This window comes from Heterodontus francisci, chromosome 38, assembly GCF_036365525.1.
Source record: "Heterodontus francisci isolate sHetFra1 chromosome 38, sHetFra1.hap1, whole genome shotgun sequence".
NCBI classification, from domain to species: domain Eukaryota; kingdom Metazoa; phylum Chordata; class Chondrichthyes; order Heterodontiformes; family Heterodontidae; genus Heterodontus; species Heterodontus francisci.
The window spans coordinates 46,226,929-46,246,693 of record NC_090408.1 but is presented as its reverse complement, the minus strand read 5'-3'; the positions used below and the strand labels follow the sequence as shown (position 1 = coordinate 46,246,693).

Sequence of the window (19,765 nt, the reverse complement as noted above, 5' to 3'; positions counted from 1 at the left end):
GTAGTGTAGTGTTTAGGGTACAGTAATGTATTGTTTAAGTGTACAGTAGTGTAGTGTTTAGGGTTCAGTAATTTATTGTTTAAGAGTACAGTAGTGTAGTGTTTAGGGTACAGTAATTAAGTATTTAAGTGTACAGTAGTGTAGTGTTTAGGGTACAGTAATTTATTGTTTAAGTGTACAGTAGTGTAGTGTTTAGGGTACAGTAATTTATTGTTTAAGTGTACAGTAGTGTAGTGTTTAGGGTACAGTAATTAAGTATTTAAGAGTACAGTAGTGTAGTGTTTAGGGGTACAGTAACGTAGTGTTTAAGAGTACAGTAGTGTAGTGTTTAGGGTACAGTAATGTATTGTTTAAGAGTACAGTAGTGTAGTGTTACAAACAAGTGTTTGTAACTAATTCTATGATGAGTCTGGCTATGGTTAAAATGTCCCTAAAGTGTAAGATTTCTCTTGATTCCAAATCGGTGTCCTCTGGTTCTTGACCCTGCCATTGAACATCTCGACCAAATGTCCTCTAAACTTTCTCTTCTTTAAAAGAGAACAGCACTAGCTTCTGTAATCTATTCATGTAGCTTCAGTCCTTCATCCCTGGAACCATTCTATTCAATCTTTCCTGCATCCTCTCTGATGTCTTCACTTCCTTCTTAAAGTGTGGTGCCTAGAATTGGACACAATACCATTGAGGCTGAACCAATGTTTTATAAAGATTTACCATAACCGCCTTGCTTTTGTACTCTATGCCTCTATTTATCAAGCTCAGGGTCCCGTACACACTTTATCAAACGCCTTTTTGAAGTCTACGTACATCACATCAACCCTCTGTATCCGCAGTCTCTCTCTGTTTCCGCACTGTTTTTGATTCTGAACCCATTGCTGCAGTCTCTCTTGATTTGTTGATTTATAAGCTCCTAACAGTCTTTGTTCGAGGTTTTTTATGATGCAGCAGTTTCCCACAACTGTTCGGCAAGGCTCACTCTTTGATCAAAAATAATGACTTTATTTTTGGAGGCGGTCCTCCTGTTTTCGTTCACGGCAGGTGTTATTTCTCCTGGGCGTGACCCGAGATCCCAAACCCTATATAATTGCAAATCTACAGGATTGTTGCAACGGGATGTTGGATATCTGACTTTAAAGGTGAGCTTTGCTGTTCCTTTCTACTATTACAACTTTTAGTTTCTACTTTTAGCTAAAACTAGAACAGGATTCCGGAAGAATAGTCTGGAGTTGTGAGCTGAATATCAGCCTGAGATTGGGGAACCGGGAATTCTGTATTCACTTTTAGAGACTTGCCGCTTTAAACGGGATGCGACCGGCTTCGGTCTTCGGAAACAGAAACTGCTGCGATATCTTCAGAGCAACCTTGTCCCAAGTGTTGAATCACAGAATTGTACCAGTGCTGAATGTGTCACAACATGAAGTTCAGACCCTTTATAAAATTAAACATTGAGAAATTTCCAGTCGTCCGCTGTTCTTGTGTAAAAGGAGTTAAGGCCGGATTGTAACCATAGGTTTATTAAGAAGGAAATACTCAGCAGCTCTGGCTGCATCTGTGGAGAGAAAAATAAAGTTAGTGTTTCAACTCAATGACCTTTCATCAGAACTGGAAAAGGTTAAAGAAGTAACAGGTTTTAAAGAAGTACAGAAGCCGGAAAATATGGAGGAAAGAACAAAACGGGAAGGTCTGTGATAGGGTGGAAGGGAGGAACATAGGAGCAGGAAAAGGCCATTCAGCCCATCGAGCCTGCTCTGCCATTCAATACCATCATGGCTGATCATCCACTTCAATGCCTTTTTCCCACAGGGGATAGGGTGGAAGGGAGGAGAGATGAAATGGCAAAGCGGGTGATGATGGTGTACTGCAAAAAGAAATGGTAATGGGTCAAAAAAAAAACGGAAGATGGGTCCCGAGGAGTTGTAAATGGCAACAGCAGAATCATTACCAGCATCCCCGATCTCTAACTACCATCTCACCGTCCCCACGATCTCTTCCCCCATCACTCTCCACCCCTGTGGTCCCTTCCCCCATCACTGCACCCCCCCCTCCCCACTCATCTATCCCCTCTGTTTCAAGGGTACGAAGACAGTGCTGGCTAAAATGAAATGGGAAATTAGGTTAAAGGGAAGGTCAGTAGAGATGCAGTAGCAGACATGTAAGGTGATATTTCCTAACACTCTGCAAGGATGTATTCCAGTGAGAAAGAACAACACTAGGAGAAGGATGCACCATCTGTGACTAACTAAGGACGTTAAGGATAGTATCAAATATAAAGAAAAAACATACAACTCTGTGAAGATCAGTGGTAGATCAGAAGATTGGACAGAATTTAAAGGCCAGCAAAGATTGACAAAAAAGGGAGAAATTATAGTATGATAAAAAGCCAGCTAAAAATATAAAAACAGTTATTAAGTGTCATAGAGTTATACAGCACAGAAACAGGCCCTTCGGCCCATTGTATCTATGCCAGCCATTAAGCACCTATCTTATCTAAGTATTTAAAAAGAAAGAGTAACTAAAGTGAACATTGGTCTTCTTGACGGTGAGTCTGGGGAATTAAAGAAATGGCAGAAGTGTTAAACAGATATTTTGTGTCTGCCTTTACTGTAGAAGACACAAGTAACATCCCAGAAATACTTGTAAATCAAGAGCTGAAAGGGACGGAGGAACCTGAAAATAATTACAATCACCAGGGAAAGGGTACTGAGAATACTATTAGAACTAAAGGCAGACAAGTCCCCAGGAGAGGTTGGATAAACTCGGATTGTTTTCACTGGAACGACGGAGGTGGAGGGGCGACATGATAGAGGTTTACAAAGTTATGAGTGGCATGGACAGAATGGATAGTCAGAAGCTTTTTCCCAGGGTGGAAGAGTCAGTTACTAGGGGACATAGGTTTAAGCTGAGAGCGGCAAAGTTTGGAGGAGATGTGCGAGGCAAGTTCTTTACACAGAGGGTGGTGAGTGCCTGGAACTTGCTGCCGGGGGAGGTGGTGGAAGCAGGTACGATAGCGACATTTAAGAGGCGTCTTGACAAATACATGAATAGGATGGGAATAGAGAGATATGGTCCCCGGAAGTGCAGAAGGTTTTAGTTTAGGCAGGCATCAAGATCGGCGCAGGCTTGGAGGGCCGAATGGCCTGTTCCTGTGCTGTACTGTTCTTTGTTCTTTGACCTGATGGCCTGTATCCTAGGGTCTTAAAAGAAGTAGCTGCTAAGGTAGTAGATGCATTGGTTCTAATTTTCCCTAAATTCTGGGAAGGTCCCACCAGATTGGAAAATAGCAAATGTAATTCCTCTATACAAGAAAGGAGGAAAACAGAAAACGTAGGCCAGTTAGCATCTGTCATAGGGAAAATGCTAGAATCTGTTATTAAAGTGCATTTAGAAACTTTTAATATGATCAGGCGGAGTCAACATGGTTTTGTGAAAGGGAAATAGAGTTCTTTGGGGAAACAACAAGCAAGGCAGATAAAGGGGAACTGTAGATGTGGTGTACTTGGATTTCCAAAAGGCATTTGATAAAGTGCCACATCAAAGGTTACAAAACAAAATAAGAGCTCACGGTGTAGGGGGTAACATATTATCATGGATAGAGGATTGGTTAGCTATCAGGAAGCAGAGAGTAGGGTTAACTGGGGCAATTTCAGGTTGGCAAGCTGTAACTAGTGGAGTGCTACAGGGATCAGTGCTGAGGCTTCAACTATTTACAATTTATATCAATAACTTGGATGAAAGAACCAAATATATGGTTGCTAAATTTGCTGATGACACAAAGGTAGGTAAATTGTAACAGTAAGCTGTGAAGAGGACATAGAGTCTGCAAAGAGATAAAGATAGATTAAGTGAGTGGGCAAATATTTGGCAGCTGGAGTATAATGTGGGAAAATGTGAGATTGTCCACTTTGGCAGGAAGAAAAGAAAAGCAGTATATATTTAAATGGAGAGAGATTGCAGAACTCTATGGTACAGAGGGAGCTGAGTGTCCTGCAACATGATTCACAAAAAGTTAGTATGTAGGTACAGCAAGTGATTAGGAAGGCAAAATAAAGTTTTGCTACAGTTATAAAGGGCATTGGTGAGACCACATTTGGAGTACTGGACACAGTTTTGGTCTCCTTACTTAAGAAAGGATATAATTGTATTAGAAGCAGTTCAGAGAAGGGTCATTTGATTGATTCCTGGAATGATGGGCTTATCTTGAGAAAAGATTGGACAGGTTGGGCCTGTATCCATTGGAGTTTAGAAGAATGAAAGGTGATTTTATTGAAACATATAAAGATCCTGAGGGGACTTGACAGGGTGGATGCAGAGAGGATGTTTTCCCCTTATGGGAGAGACTAGAACTAGGGGACACAGTTTAAAAATTAGGGGTCTCCCATTTAAGACAGAGATGAGGAGATTTTTTTTTCTCTCAGAGGTCATTTGTCTGTGGAATTCTCTTCCCCAGAGAGCAGTGTAAGCAGGGTCTTTGAATATTTTTAAGGCTACGTTAGATAGATTCTTGATTGACAAGGGAGTCAAATGTTATAACAGATAGACAGGAAAGTCGGATTGAGGCTGCAATCAGGTCAGCCATGACCTTATCAAATGGTGGAGCAGGCTCGAGGGGCCGAATGGCCTACTCCTGCTCCTAATTTGTATGTTCATATGTAGTTAGGCCATTAACTGTTTCTCTTTCCACAGATGCTGCCTGAGCTGCTGAGTGTTTCCAGCATTTTCTGTTCTTATTTCAGATTTCCACCATCCTCAATATTTTGTTTTTTTTTATTAGGGAATTGCTGCTGACTGCATTTATTCGGTGCTGTCTAACGATCCACAATCTACAAGATACGTTTAACCTGCACCTATTGTAAGATCAGAGATAAAGAAATGCACTCAAATTGGGCCACAATCCTTCTCTTATTTGGGATGGTTTTCAGTTTATCACAAGGTCAGTATCAAGTTGTCACTGATCTTTCTTGCTCTTTTGCGACCTTTTCATTTCAGGAACGTGACTATGTTTTTCATACAAAACTTAAATCCTTGGATGCATTTCAGCCATCACCTGACAGTTAAATATCTTACCTTTCAAATAACTATTATATGTATTCCCTATTAACCAAGTTTTTAAAGTTTTCCTGTAATATAGCGATATTTGCAGTTCCAAAAGTTCATAATCCAGAAAATATTCATGTTTTTTTTTTCACAGTTCACTTGTTATTTTCTCTTCTTACTTGCCCTTTAATCTCAGCAAGGATTTTATCTGAGCAGCGACACAATCGACAACCCAACACCATCCTTATGAAGATCCAACTTCTAGTCTGCGCATCATTTTATTTTAAATTATTTCTCAATAGAAACTTATACTAAACTGATGTTTAAAATATAATCCCTCTCACACAGGCAGCAAAGATTTCCAGGCATTTTTAAACAAATAAACACCATAATGATGAGAATTACAAATGAGCTGCAGATTTGTGTAAACATTTTAGAAGAACTGTCAGTATTTCCCTAACCATTCAAAGCCTAAGTAAGAAATTTAAACTGAAAAGAATCCAGGGCTTGAATACTGTTGCTGCTATTTTCATACCTTCGCTCCAAGGTGTGTGAAATACAGAGACATAGAACATTTACTGCTCAAAAGGAGGCCATTCAGTGTTGTGTCTGTGCCATCTGAAAAAGAGAAAACCAGCCTAATATCACTTTCCAGCCCTTGGTCCGTAGCCCTGTAAGTTACAGCACTTCAAGTGTGCATATCCAAGTAATTTTTAAATGCAATGAGGGTTTCTGCATCTACCACCCTTTCAGGCAGTGAGTTCCAGATTTCCACCACCCTCTGGGTGAAAAAATGTCTCCTCAACTCCCCTCTAATCCTTCTACCAATTACATTAAATTTATGCCCCCTCAGTTATTTACCTCCCTGCTAAAGAAAATAGGTCCTTCCCTTATAATTTTATACACCTCAATTAAATCTCCCTCAGCTTCCTCTGTTCCAAAGAAACAGCCCCCAGCCTATCCTTGTAGCTACAATTTTCCAGTCCTGATAACATCCTCGTAAATCTCCGCTGTACCCTCTCTAGTATGATCACATCCTTCCTGTAATGAAGTACCCGAACTGACCAAAAGAACAAGAAACTTGCATTTATAAAGCTCCTTTAACATAGAAAAATGTCCCCAATTCTTCACAAAGGTAGAAGAATAAATGGATGGAACTGAAGGAGACTAAGAAAAGGACAACCGAAGGCCTAGTTAACAGGCTGAGTTTTATGGTGGTGAAGGGAATCAGAGAAGGAGGTGGAGAGAGGGAGGGGTGAGCACACAGAGATGGGGAGGAGTTTGGGGAGCAGGGAGAGTGGTCAAAGATAGGAGAGGAGAGGGAGCAGGGGATTGGGAATGATGAGGGGGTTTGAGACCTTTGGGGGGGTTGAAAGTAATTGTGGGAGCAGGAGCATCGATGAGGTCCTTTATTTTGGGGTTGGGATTCTTGCTCCACCTGCCTCTGCATTCGGGTAAGTTACTTACCTTTTGCAGAGAACAGGTGAGTGTGTGTGTGTTAAGGCCAGGTGATGGGGCAAGTGTAGAAACCTGATGAGGGAGTGAATGCAGAGACTGGGCAACTGTAGAGACCAGGCGGAGAGGGCGAGTGTAGAGGCTGGGCGGAGGAGAGCAGGTAAAGATAGTGGTCAATGTGGGTGGGTATAGAGACCTGGGGAGGGGGTCGGCAGGGGTTGTGGGGGACGAATGTAGAGACTGGGGGAAGGGGCTGTGAGTGTTAGAGTATTGAACCAAAATCTGCTCAAACTTCATATCAAATCTTGCTTTTGGTGAGTTGTTAATTTATAGAGTAATGCAGACATTTGTTCTTTTTTAACTAAAAGGGAAGTTAATCCCAGTGAGAGATGGCTTTGGGATTTGGTATTGTGTAATGTGACAGGATTAATTAATGACCTCAGAGTAAAGGCACCTCTAGATAGCAACAATCACAATACGATTGAATTTTACATCCAGTTTGAAAGAGAGAAGAGTGACTCTAAGACTAATATTTTAAACTTGAATAAGGGCAACTATGTGGGCATGAAAGCTGAGCTAGCTGAAGTGAACTGGGTTACTAGGCTAGGAGTTAGATTAATAGAGAAGCAGTGGCAGACATTTAAGGGGATATTTCAGAATGCTCAGAATAGGTTGTTATGTCTGGGTGAGGAAGGGGCCTCAGGCTCCCCTCCTGCCCCTTTCCTGTTTTGGCCGTAACAGGGCTTAACTTTTAAAAACCCAATGTTTTTCGCTTCACCTCAGTGAGTCTTTGCTCATTGGCTCGTATACAATTATAATCAGAGAGCAATCAGACAGGCTTTCGTGGGCTTAAACAGGAGATAAGTTTATTAACCTTAACACTCTAACTCAGATAAAAATTACTAAAAATATGTGACACAACCATGCTCGCATGCATACGAGATAAACACACACACAAATAGATACAGAGGAGGAGAAAGAATTAAAGGGGGAGGATTTGGAGTAATAGATGGCATTCTGTTACTGTTTTTGTTTGGATGTAAAGACCTTGATTGGAGTTAAGTCTTGCAGTTCTTGCTGGGGCCCAGTGCAAACTTTCAAATGTGTTTTGCTGGTACCAGAGACTGAAGAAGTTCTCTTAAGCTGCTTCCATGGGTCCCTAGAACCTTGCTGGAGAGAGTTCAATTGTAGTTTCCCCAAACCTTTCAGTGAGGCACAATTCAATCAATTCCCAGGTTGGCCAGCAGGTTAGTCATGTGACCAGCTCTTTGTTTGAAACAGCATCACCTGTGAGGGTTGTTGATTTTTCAAAGCTTACTAGACATGCTCGGTGGGGGGTGGAGTGCTGGGTCTTACACAGACAAGATGTGGATCATCATTGTTGCCGAGCCCAATCTTTCTCATTGAATCAGGGAACATTTCCATTGTCTTTCTATTCAATTGTCTCTCAGAATGCAAATGTGCAGCCATGTTTTCAGCCATTCAGCTCTATGGTCTTTTTAAACAAGTTATGTTCAATTGACACACTCGGGGGGGTGGGGATGGGGTGGAGTGCCGGCTCTTACACAGACAATATAGTCATAGAGTCATAAAGTTATACAGCACAGAAACAGGCCCTTCGGCCCATCGTGTCTGTGCCGGCCATCAAGCACCTAATTATTCTAATCCCATTTTCCAGCACTTGGCCCGTAGCCTTGTACGCTATGGTATTTCAAGTGCTCATCTAAAAACTGCTTAAATGTTTTGAGGGTTCCTGCCTCTACCACCCCTTCAAGCAGTGCGTTCCAGATTCCAACCACCCTCTGGGTGAAAAGTGTTTTCCTCAAATCCCCTCTAAACCTCCTGCCCCTTACCTTACATCTATGCCCCCTGGTTATTGACCCCTCTGCTAAGGGAAAAAAATTTCTTCCTATCGAACCTATCAATGCCCCTCATAATTTTGTATACCTCAATCCTATCTCCCCTCAGCCTCCTCTGCTCGAAGGAAAACAACCCCAGCCTATCCAGTGTCTCTTCATAGCTGAAATGCTCCAGCCCAGGCAACATCCTGGTGAATCCCCTCTGCACCCTCTCCAGTGCAATCACATCCTTCCTATAGTGTGGTGCCCAGAACTGTACACAGTACTCCAGCTATGGTCTAACCAGTGTTTTACACAGCTCCATCATAACCTCTAAAATAAAAGCAAAATACTGCGGATGCTGGAAATCTGAAACAAAAACAAGAAATGCTGGATTCACTCAGCAGGTCTGGCAGCATCTGTGGAAAGAGAAGCAGAGTTAACGTTTCGGGTCAGTGACCCTTCTTCGTTCCGAAGAAGGGTCACTGACCCGAAACGTTAACTCTGCTTCTCTTTCCACAGATGCTGCCAGACCTGCTGAGTGAATCCAGCATTTCTTGTTTTTGTTCCATCATAACCTCCCTGCTCTTATATTCTATGCCTCAGCTAATAAAGGCAAGTATCCCATATGCCTTCCTAACCACCTTATCTACCTATGCTGCTGCCTTCAGTGATCTATGAGCAAGTACACCAAGGTCCCTCTGACCCTCTGTACTTCCTCGGGCCCTACCATTGTATATTCCCTTGCCTTGTTAGTCCTCCCAAAATGCATCACCTCACACTTCTCAGGATTAAATTCCATTTGTCACTGCTCTGCCCATCTATATCATCCTGTAATCTAAGGCTTTCCTCCTCACTATTTACGACACCACCAATTTTCATGTCATCTGCGAACTTACTGATCATACCTCCTGTATTCACATCTAAATCATTAATGTACACTACAAACAGCAAGGGACCCAGCACCGAACCTAAACGTGCTATCTAAACGTCCTCAGCATCGCGGATACTCCACAGTGAATCCATCCATGGCTCCAGCTGCGCAATGCGGTCAGCTAGTAGCTGCAGATGGATACACTTCCTGCACTGGAAGTGTCCCTGATTTCCCACATAGTGCAGGAGGAGCATGCCAAGGGGCTGAGCTCTCCTGCCATGACTTAGCCTTAGATTAAGCTCCTTAGTTACACCCTTTAATTTAGAGTACTGATTACGCTATGGACCTTATTCCACTCCAAAGACCACTACTACAATCTAAATTCCCTACCTTTACTTTTACTTCAGCTATTGAAAGTAGTAAAAAAGAGTGGAAATACCCATGTGTTCCTACTTACCAATCAGCTGCCTCCCCTTGCAACGCGTCACTTTCTGAACTGTGACGTCAGTCGTGAAACTCTCTCGCTGTACCTGTGAGAGTGTGTGAAAGGGTGGCACCGCAGCCTCACAGCTCCAGCGACCCGGGTTCAATTCTGGGTACTGCCTGTGTGGAGTTTGCAAGTTCTCCCTGTGACCGCGTGGGTTTCCTCCAGGTGCTCCGGTTTCCTCCCACATGTCAAAGACTTGCGGGTTGATAGGTAAATTGGCCATTGTAAAAAAAATTGCCCCTAGTGTAGTTAGGTGGTAGGAGAATTGAGGGAAGGCGGGGATGTAAGAGCGAAAATGGGATTAATGTAGGATTAGTATAAATGGGTGGTTGATGGTTGGCACGGACCTGGTGGGCCGAAGGGCCTGTTTCGGTGCTGTATGCCTCTTTTAAGCTGCTGGAACTCCCGCTCGCCAGTGCTTGTCTCCTCACAGGTCCGCCTTGGTCTCTCAAGATGTGGATCATTACTGTTGCCCAGCCCAATCTTGCTCATTGAATCAGGAAGCACTTCCATTGTCTCTATATTCAGCTGTCTCTTAGAATGCAAATATGCAGCCATGTTTTCAGCCATTCAGCTCTGTGGTCATTTTAAACAAGTTATCTTCAATGTTCAGTAAAAGTTCAAATAGTGTTCCATATGACAAAATTGATATGTTTCCATTGGCAGGTGTGGTTTCATCACAAAGTATATTCCTACTATAAAGAAAAATTCTAAGGGAAGGACCCACCATTCGTGGTTAACTAAAGTTAAGTAAAGCAACAAACTTAAGGAAAAGGCATATTATTGTGCAAAAATGAGTGGCAGTTCAGATGATTGATCAGAATATCAAGAATGGCAGAGAATGGCTAAAAGGTTAATCAGGAGAAAGAAATTAGAGTATGAGAGGGAGCTAGCTAGAAATGTAAAAACGGATAGGAAGAGTTTCTACAGGTATTTAAAAATGAAAAGAGTAAGTAAAGTGAGTGTTGGTTCTCTAGAGTGTGAGAATGGGGAGTTAATAGTAGATAATAAGGAAATGGCAGATGCAATGAACAAATTTTGCTTCTGTCTTCACTATAGAGGATACAAAAAACATTCAGTAATAGCTGTAAATCAGGAGGTGGAAGGAAGAGAGGAACTTGGTGAAATTACAATCACCAGGGAAGCTGTACTGAGCAAACTGATGGAGCTGCGGACTGACAAGTCCCCAGGTCCTGATGGACTTCATCCTAAGGTCTTAAAAGAGGTGGCTAATGAGGTAGTAGATGCATTGGTGTTAATTTTTCAAAATTTGCTAGATTCTGGAAAAGTTCCATCAGACTGGAAAAAGCAAATATAACCCCTCTATTCAAGAAGGCGGGAAGGCAGAAAACTGGTATCGAGAGGCCAGTTAGCTTGACGTCTGTCATGGGGAAGGTGTTAGATTCGATCATTAAGGAGGTTATAGCTGGACACTTAAAAAAAACTCAAGGTAATCAGGAATAGTCAGCATGGTTTTGTGAAAGGGAAATCATGTTTAGCCACTTTGTTGGAGTTCTTTGAAGGAGTGGCATGTGCTGTGGATAAAGGGAAGCCCGTTGACATAGTGTACTTGGATTTCCAGAAGGCATTTGACAAGGTGCCACATAAAAGGTTATGCGCAAAGTAGGGGCTTATGGTGTAGGGGGGTAACATATTAGCATGGATAGACAATTGGCTGGCTGGCAGAAAACAGAGTATGCATAAAAGGGTCCTTTTTTGATTGGCAGAATGTGACGAATGGATTCCCGCAGGGGTTTGTGCTGGGGCCTCTACTTTTTACAGTTTATATCAATGACCTGGATGAGGGGAGCGATGGCATGGTAGCTAAATTTGCAGATGACACAAAGATAGGTAGGAAAGTATGTTGTGAAGAGGACATAAGGAGGTTGCAGACCGATAGAGATAGGTTGTGTGAGTGAGAAAAAAGTATAATGTGGGAAAATGTGAAGTTGTTCACTTTGATAGGAAGAATAAAAAAGCAGAGTATTACTTAAACAGAGAACGACTGCAGAATTCCGAGGTATAGAGGGATCTAGGTGTTCTAGCGCATGAGTCACAAAAAGTTAGTATACAGGTACAGCAAGAAATAAAGAGGGCTAATGGAATGTTTTACTTACGAGAGGAACTGAATATAAAAGGAAGGATGTTATGCTTCAGTTATACAGGGCATTGGTGAGACCACATCCCGAATGCTGTGTGTAGTTTTCGTCTCCTTATTTAAGGAATGATGTAAATGCATTGGAGAAGGTTTACTAGATTGATACCTGGAATGAACGTGTTGTCTTATGAGGAAAGTCTGGACAGACTGGGTTCATTTTCACTGCAGTTTAGAAGAATGAGGGGAGACTTGATTGAAGTTTATAAGATCCTAAACGGTCTTGACAAGGTGGATGTGGAAAGCATATTTCCTCTTGTGGATGAGTCCAGAACTAGGAGGACTGTTTTAAAATTAGGTGTCGCCCTTTTAGGACAGAGATGAGGAGAATTTTTTTTCTCTGAGGGTTGTGCGACTTTGGAACTTTGCCTCAGAAGGTGATGGAGGCGGGGTCATTGAATAATTTTAAGACGTTGGTAGATAGATTCTTGTTAGGCAAGGGAATCAAAGGTTATCGGGGGTAGATGGGAGTGTGGAATTCGAAACGCAAACAGATCAGCCATGATCTTATTGAATGGTGGAACAGGCTCAAGGGGCCGAATGGCCTACTTCTTCTCCTAATTCGTCTGTTGGTATAAACCTCATGTAACAGCAGAAATCTTCACTTTCTTGGGGATTTGTTTCAGCAGAACTGACTTTTTTTAAATTTTCCTCCCATCTGTTTCATCCATTATAAATAACCTACAATTTATCAGTGAGGAATATAGCTCTTTGGCAGATCTTTGTTTCCCTTGAGGTACAGTAAGAATGTTCGAACAAGCTATCCTTCTAAATGCCATTACGACAGCTTGTGGGATCTGCCTTTCCACACATCCTTCCGCTTGTGAACACTCAGTTCTGGGAATGTAACTAGCATTTTGGGATTGTGCATTTTTAATCAGTCTTTGACAGGGTTACCAATGAATTTATTTTGCAGATGAGCTCAATATGCAACATCAGAGACAGTTTCTTCTTAATCCCTCTAAATGTTTATTGAGCACAGGTTTTATTCCGCTTAGATAAGAAATTGAGGATTATGTTTGAGAAAGACAACCTCAGGCTTTCAGCATATTTGTAGGATAGCCGTACAGAACTTTAGTTAGGCCGCACTTAGAATATTGCGTGCAATTCTGGTCGCCACACTACCAGAAGGACGTGGAGGCTTTGGAGAGGGTACAGAAGAGGTTTACCAGGATGTTGCCTGGTCTGGAGGGCACTAGCTATGAGGAGAGGTTGGAAAAACTCAGATTGTTTTCACTGGAACGACAGAGGTGGAGGGGCGACATGATAGAGGTTTACAAAGTTATAAGTGGCATGGACAGAGTGGATAGTCAGAATCTTTTCCCAGGGTGGAAGAGTCAGTTACTAGGGGACGTAGGTTTAAGGTGAGAGGGGCAAAGTTTAGAGGGGATGTGCGAGGCAAGTTCTTTACACAGAGGGTGGTGAGTGCCTGGAACTTGATGCCGGGGGAGGTGGTGGAAGCAGGTACGATAGCGACGTTTAAGAGACATCTTGACAAATACATGAATAGGATGGGAATAGAGGGATACGGTCCCCGGAAGTGCAGAAGGTTTTAGTTTAGGCAGGCATCAAGATCGGCGCAGGCTTGGAGGGCCGAATGGCCTGTTCCTGTGCTGTACTGTTCTTTGTTTGTTTTGTTATTTAAGCAACTAAGTGAAATTGACACTGTAAATGTCATCAAATAGCTCAACGACCATTCAGTAATTTAACAGTTTCACAAAACTAAATAAAAGTTCAATCTCATTTTCACAATTCCAGTTTTATTTAAGTGAGGTTTTTCTGGGATTCAGTGTTATCAGTTCCCCCTACAACAGATCTGGTCTGCAATCATATCTTTTTGCTGCAATATCAAGGTAAACAATCGTGATAACTCAGGATTATAACACAAAATCTTTCCCTTGAACACAAGCTACTGGATCCATCATGTGCTGCCATGATTCTCCCCAAAAACTGGCCTGCAGACACTCTATCAGGCTGGGACTCAGACTCGAAACCAACAGATAAATTATTTAAATAAAGTAGGTAAATGAAGTGTTAACAGAATTAGACAGAGTGTCTTACACTTCATTCTTCTCCTCAGCACTCAGCTTCTCTCTATTCTTAGACTTTAAGGCAGAAGCTCACATCTTACACCATGAAGCATGTAAAAGTTTCAAATTGATGTAGGTTAATAAATACAACCTTAAACACACAGCTGGCTAAATATCAGGGTATCCTCCTGGAATTTGCTTGTTTTCTGTCATAAAGGCAGCTCAAATATATCATTTGCAAATTTGGAAATTGTGCCTTGTACATCCAAGTCCAAGTTGTTAATATATATCATGAAAAGCCTAGTACTGACCCCTGGAGAACCCCAGTGTATACCTTCTCCCAGTCTGAGAAACAACCGTTTACCACGACTCTCTGTTTTCGGTCACTCAGCCAATTTCATATCCATGCTGCCATTGTCCCTTTTATTCCATGGGCTTCAACTTTGCTGACACGCCTGGGCTGAATTTTACCAAGCCCCCCGACATCGGGGGTCATGGTGGGGGGGGGGGGGGCCTGGAAAATGCCTCCAAGAGAGGCCCGCCATGGGCCTCAACACCAGGAAGACCCAGCCCCATATTGCTGACAGCGGCAAGACCTCGTGGCATCCCCCCCAGATAAAAGGTAAGTATTTTGGGCGGGGAGAGGGCAAGGAATGAGCTGTCTGGGTACTGGGGGCGTGGGAGAGGGTCTTGAAACATTTATCGATGTGCTTTAAATAAATTTAAAATTCATATAACTTCAAACATTCAAATTAAATGTAAGGGCTTGAAGCCCTTTAAAAATGGCGTCAATGCCTGCGCTGTGCCGCCGGATGCTGTTGCCGGGGAACGGACGGCCTGCCCGCTTCACATCATCAGGGGGTGGGGCGCCAGTCTGCCCCAGCCATTTAAATGAATCGCCACAGTTTATATCTGCCGCCTATCTCAGTGGCAGACGTAAAATCCAGGCCCCTGTTACGTGGTACACCTTTTGGAAGTCCATTTACACCACAACAACCTTATCAATCCTCATTAACCCTCTTCGCTTCCTCATCAAAAAACTCATTCAAGTTAGTTAAACACGATTTGCCGTTTAAAAAAAAAATCCGTGCTGACTTTCCTTAATTAATCCACACTTACCCCAATGACAATTTTGTCCCAGATTATCATTTCTAAAAGCATTCCCACCAGGAGGTTAAACTGACAGCCTGTAGTTATTGGCTTTATCCTTTCACTCTTTTTTTCACAGAATCACAGAACAATACAGTGCAGAAAAGGCCCTTCGGCCCATCGAGTCTGCACCGATGCATTAAAACACCTGACCTGTCTACCTAATCCCATTTGCCAGCACTTGGCCCATAGCCTTGAATGTTATGACGTGCCAAGTGCTCATCCAGGTACTTTTTAAAGGATGTGAGGCAACCCGCCTCTACCACCCTCCCAGGCAGGGCATTCCAGACCGTCACCACCCTCTGGGTAAAAAAAGTTCTTCCTCAAATCCCCCTTAAACCTCCCACCCCTCACCTTAAACTTGTGACCCCTCATAACTGACCCTTCAACTAAGGGGAACAGCTGCTCCCTATCCACCCTGTCCATGCCCCTCATAATCTTGTACACCTCGATCAGGTCACCCCTCAGTCTTCTCTGCTCCAGTGAAAACAACCCAAGCCTATCCAACCTCTCTTCATAGCTTAAATGTTCCATTCCAGGCAACATCCTGGTGAATCGTCTCTGCACCCCCTCCAATGTAATCACATCCTTCCTATAATGTGGCGACCAGAATTGCACACAGTACTCCAGCTGTGGCCTTACCATCTGCCTTTTTCACCACCCTATTAACCTGCCCTTCTGCCTTCAGAGATCTATGGACAAACACGCCAAGGTCCCTTTGTTCCTCGGAACTTCCCAGTGTCAGGCCATTCATTGAATACTTCCGTGTCACATTACTCCTTCCAAAGTGTATTCAGCGTTAAATTCCATCTGCCACTTTTCTGCCCATTTGACCATCCCGTCTATATCTTCCTGTAACCCAAGACCTCACTGTTAACCACTCGGCTAATCTTTGTGTCATCCGCAAACTTACTGATCCTACCCCCCACATAGTCATCTATGTCGTTGATATAAATGACAAACAATAGGGGACCCAGCACAGATCCCTGTGGTACTCCACTGGACACTGGCTTCCAGTCACTAAAACAGCCGTCTGTCATCACTCAGTCTCCTACAGCTAAGCCAATTTTGAATCCACCTTATCAAGTTACCTTGTATCCCATGTGCATTTGCTTTCTTGATAAGTCTCCCATGTGGGACCTTGTCAAAGGCTTTGCTGAAATCCATGTAAACTACATCAACTGCACTACCCTCATTGACACACCTGGTCACATGCTCAAAAAATTCAATCAAATTTGTTAGGCATGACCTCCCTCTGACAAAGCCATGCTGACTATTCCTAATCAAATTTTGCCTCTCCAAGTGGAGATAGATTCTCTCCTTCAGAATTTTCTCCAATAGTTTCCCTACCACTGACATGAGACTCACTGCTCTGTAGTTCCCTGGCTTATCTCTGCAACCTTTCTTAAATAGTGGGACCACATTAGCTGTTCTCCAGTCCTCCGGCACCTCCCCCGTGGCCAGAGAGGAATTAAAAATTGGAGTCAGAGCCCCTGCAATCTCCACCCTCGCCTCCCACAGCATCCTGGGACACAAATCGTCCGGACCTGGAGATTTGTCCACTTTTAAGCCTTCCTAAACCTCCAATACCTTGTCACTCCCTATGACATTTTGCTCAAGAACCTCACAGTCTCTCTCTGAGTTCCATATCTACATCCTCATTCTCTTGGATGAAGACAGATGTGAAATATTCATTCAACACCCTACCAATATCCTCTGGCTCCACCCACAAATTTCCCCCTTGGTCCCTAATGGGTCCTACTCTTTCCCTGGTTATCCTCTTCCCATTGATATACTTATAGAATATCTTGGGATTTTCCCTACTTTTACCAGCCAGAGCTTTCTCAGATCTCCTCTTTGTTCTCCTAATTGCTTTCTTAAGCTCCATCCTACACTTTCTATACTCCACTAATGCTTCCATTGATTTGCTCTCCTTGTATTTGCTAAAAGCCTCTCTTTTCCTTATCATCATACCCTGAATGTTTCTGGTCATCCATGGTTCTCTGGGCTTGTTGCTCCTACCTATTACCCTCGAGGGAACATGTTGGGCCTGTACCCTCCCAATTTCCTTTTTGAATGCCCCCACTGCTCTTCTGTACATTTCCTGATAAGTAACTCTTTCCAGTCTACCTTGGCCAGATCCTGCCTTATTTTACTAAAACTCGCTCTCCCCCAATCCAAAACCTTTTTTTGCAACTTGTCTATTTCTTTCTCCATAACAAGCTTAAATTGTACCATGTTATGGTCACTATCACCAAAATGCTCCCCCACCAACACATCAACCAGCTGTCTGGCTTTATTCCCAAGAATTAGGTCCAGCACTGCACCCTCCCTTGTTGGATTCTCTACATATTGAGCTAAAAAGTTCTCCTGTATACATTTTAAGAACTCCACTCCGTCTAAGCCCTTAACACGATGACTATCCCAATTAATGTTGGGAAAGTTGAAATCACCTAATATAATTACCCTATTATTTTTACACACCTCTGCAAATTGCGCACATATTTGCTCCTCAATTTCCCGCTGACTATCTGGGGGTCTATAATAAACACCGAGCAATGTGGCTGTCCATTTTTTATTCCTAAACTCTCCCATAAAGCTTCATTTGATGCCCCCTCCAAGATATCATCTCTCCTTACTGCAGTAGCTGACTCCTTAACTAATATTGCAATGCCCCTTCCTCTTTTACCCCCTCCTCTGTCTCGCCTGAAGATTCTATATCCTGGGATATTGAGCTGCCAATCCTGCCCCTCCCTCAACCATGTCTCCGTGATGGCTACTGTATCACAATTCCACGTGTCAATCATTGCCCTTAACTCATCCATTTTACCTGCAATACTCCTGGCATTAAAGTAGAGGCCTTCCATCCTGGTCTTACTCCCTTGAAACTTACTTCCGTTGTATTCCCTCTGACTTGTTTGCTTTCCTGTGTTTAGCTGTGTCCCTATTCTGCTCGGAGTCTGCATCCCCTCCCCCTGCCAAATTAGTTTAAACTCTTCCCAACAGCACTAGCAAACCTGCCAGAAAGGATGTTAGTTCCCCCTCTGGTTCAGATGTAGACCATCCCGCTTGTACAGGTCCCACCTTCCCCACAAATGGTCCCAATGGTCCAGGAATCTAAAACCCTCCCTCCTGCACCAGCTCTGAAGCCACGCATTCATCTGTGCTATTCTCCTATTTCTATACTCGCTAGCACGTGGCACTGGGAGTAATCCAGAGATTACAACCTGAGAGATCCTGCTTTTTAGTCTACTGCCTACCTCCCTGAATTCTTGATACAAGACCTCATCCCTCTTTCTACCTATGTTATTGGTACCAACATGTACCATGACCTCTGCCTTATCACCCTTCAGGATGCTCTGGGGGATGCCCTGCAGCCGTTTTGAACAAGGCAGTACCATTTGCAATTCTCCTGTCATCTGCCACCACTTCCATATCAAAGAAGGATTATGATCTCTGTTTTTTAAAAATACTAAACAACTCAGCATCTACGGCCCTCTTGGGTTGAGAATTCCAATCACATCCATGAGTTACGAAATTTCTCCTCATCTCAGTCTGAAATGGTTGTCACCTTATCCTGAGACTATGTCCCCGGGTCCTAGACTCACCAGCCAGGGGTTACATCTTCTCAGAATCTACCCTGTCAAGTCCTCTTAGAATCTCATACATTTCAATGAGATCACCTCTCATTCTTCTAAACGACAGAGAGTATCGGCCCATTCTACTCAATTTCTTCTCATGGAACAATCATGTCATCCCAGGAATCAATCAATCAATAAAGCTTATATTATAGTAAAAGAAAGTTTTACATATACTTGGGTTTGGCTCAGACTTTGAGGTTTGTTGAGGTCTTGTGAGTGTCTCGAAGCCCACAAATAGGGCTGAATTTTATGGGCCCTCTGGAGACTGGCTAGGAGGCAGGAAGGGGCCCATGGAGTTGTGACAGGAGGTGGGAGGATGGCGAGCCCATCGCTTCCCCGTCGCAATGCAATTTTGTTGGGGGTAGGATAGGCTGAAGATGGCCTTCCCGCCCAAATGTCACAGGAGGCCCAGAAGAGGCCTGTTAACAGCCATATAAGAGCCTCTTCCACCTGCCGCTGACATTGAGCCAAAGTTGGGGTGGGGGGTGGTGTGCCTCCGCCTGTACTCAACAACCACCCTCCACCCCACCCCACTCGCTGGGGCCTGCTGGACTGACCACAGCAACCCCACCTCACTTCCCTGAGGTCCAGGCTCCAGCACTGGGCCTGGGTCCAAGGCCTCTGCAGTAACAGCAGTGGCCACTGCTCCCAGTGGCGTTGCCTATACTGCTGAGCTGATTGATTGCCAGCTGTTGGAGGCCAGATCTCCATCTTTAAAGGGACAGGGATCCCGGCACCAGACTGTTAATTGGCCTGGCACTGTAGAATCTCGCACAGGGTGGTCTCTGAATGGCCGAGTTAGGGCTGCCCCCGCTTTCTCGGCCCAGCACCAGGAATCTTGCTGTCGGCACAAAATTCAGCCTATAGACTTTTTGCACATGTTCTCCTCTCAGGAACAAGGAAGCATTAAAGGCCGTAATCTGGAAGAAGCCGTGAGGGAGAGTGAGAGCTTCCTTCCCATGGACATTTTTATAATCACCTTGATTGGGACCAAACCTTTCGAGAGGTTGTTTGCCAACAATAGGCTTCTTCAAATACAGCTTGTGAACTGATTGACAATCCCATTATTTTAAAAGTAGCTGAGTTATGCAAGTTTTTACAATGA

At 43.5% G+C, this 19,765-nt stretch overlaps 1 protein-coding gene across 1 annotated transcript in view; it reads left to right on the top strand.

Annotated features, from left to right (window-relative positions):
• Positions 1-861: 861 nt before the first annotated feature.
• Positions 862-19,765, top strand: part of cilp (cartilage intermediate layer protein, nucleotide pyrophosphohydrolase) — a 90,958-nt gene continuing 72,054 nt past the window's right edge. Inside the window, exons 1-2 of the mRNA XM_068017651.1 lie at positions 862-1,133; positions 4,769-4,927. Of these exons, the coding sequence (XP_067873752.1) occupies positions 4,867-4,927 (61 nt within the window). The 5' untranslated portion in view covers positions 862-1,133; positions 4,769-4,866. The remainder of the gene's footprint in view (positions 1,134-4,768; positions 4,928-19,765) is intronic.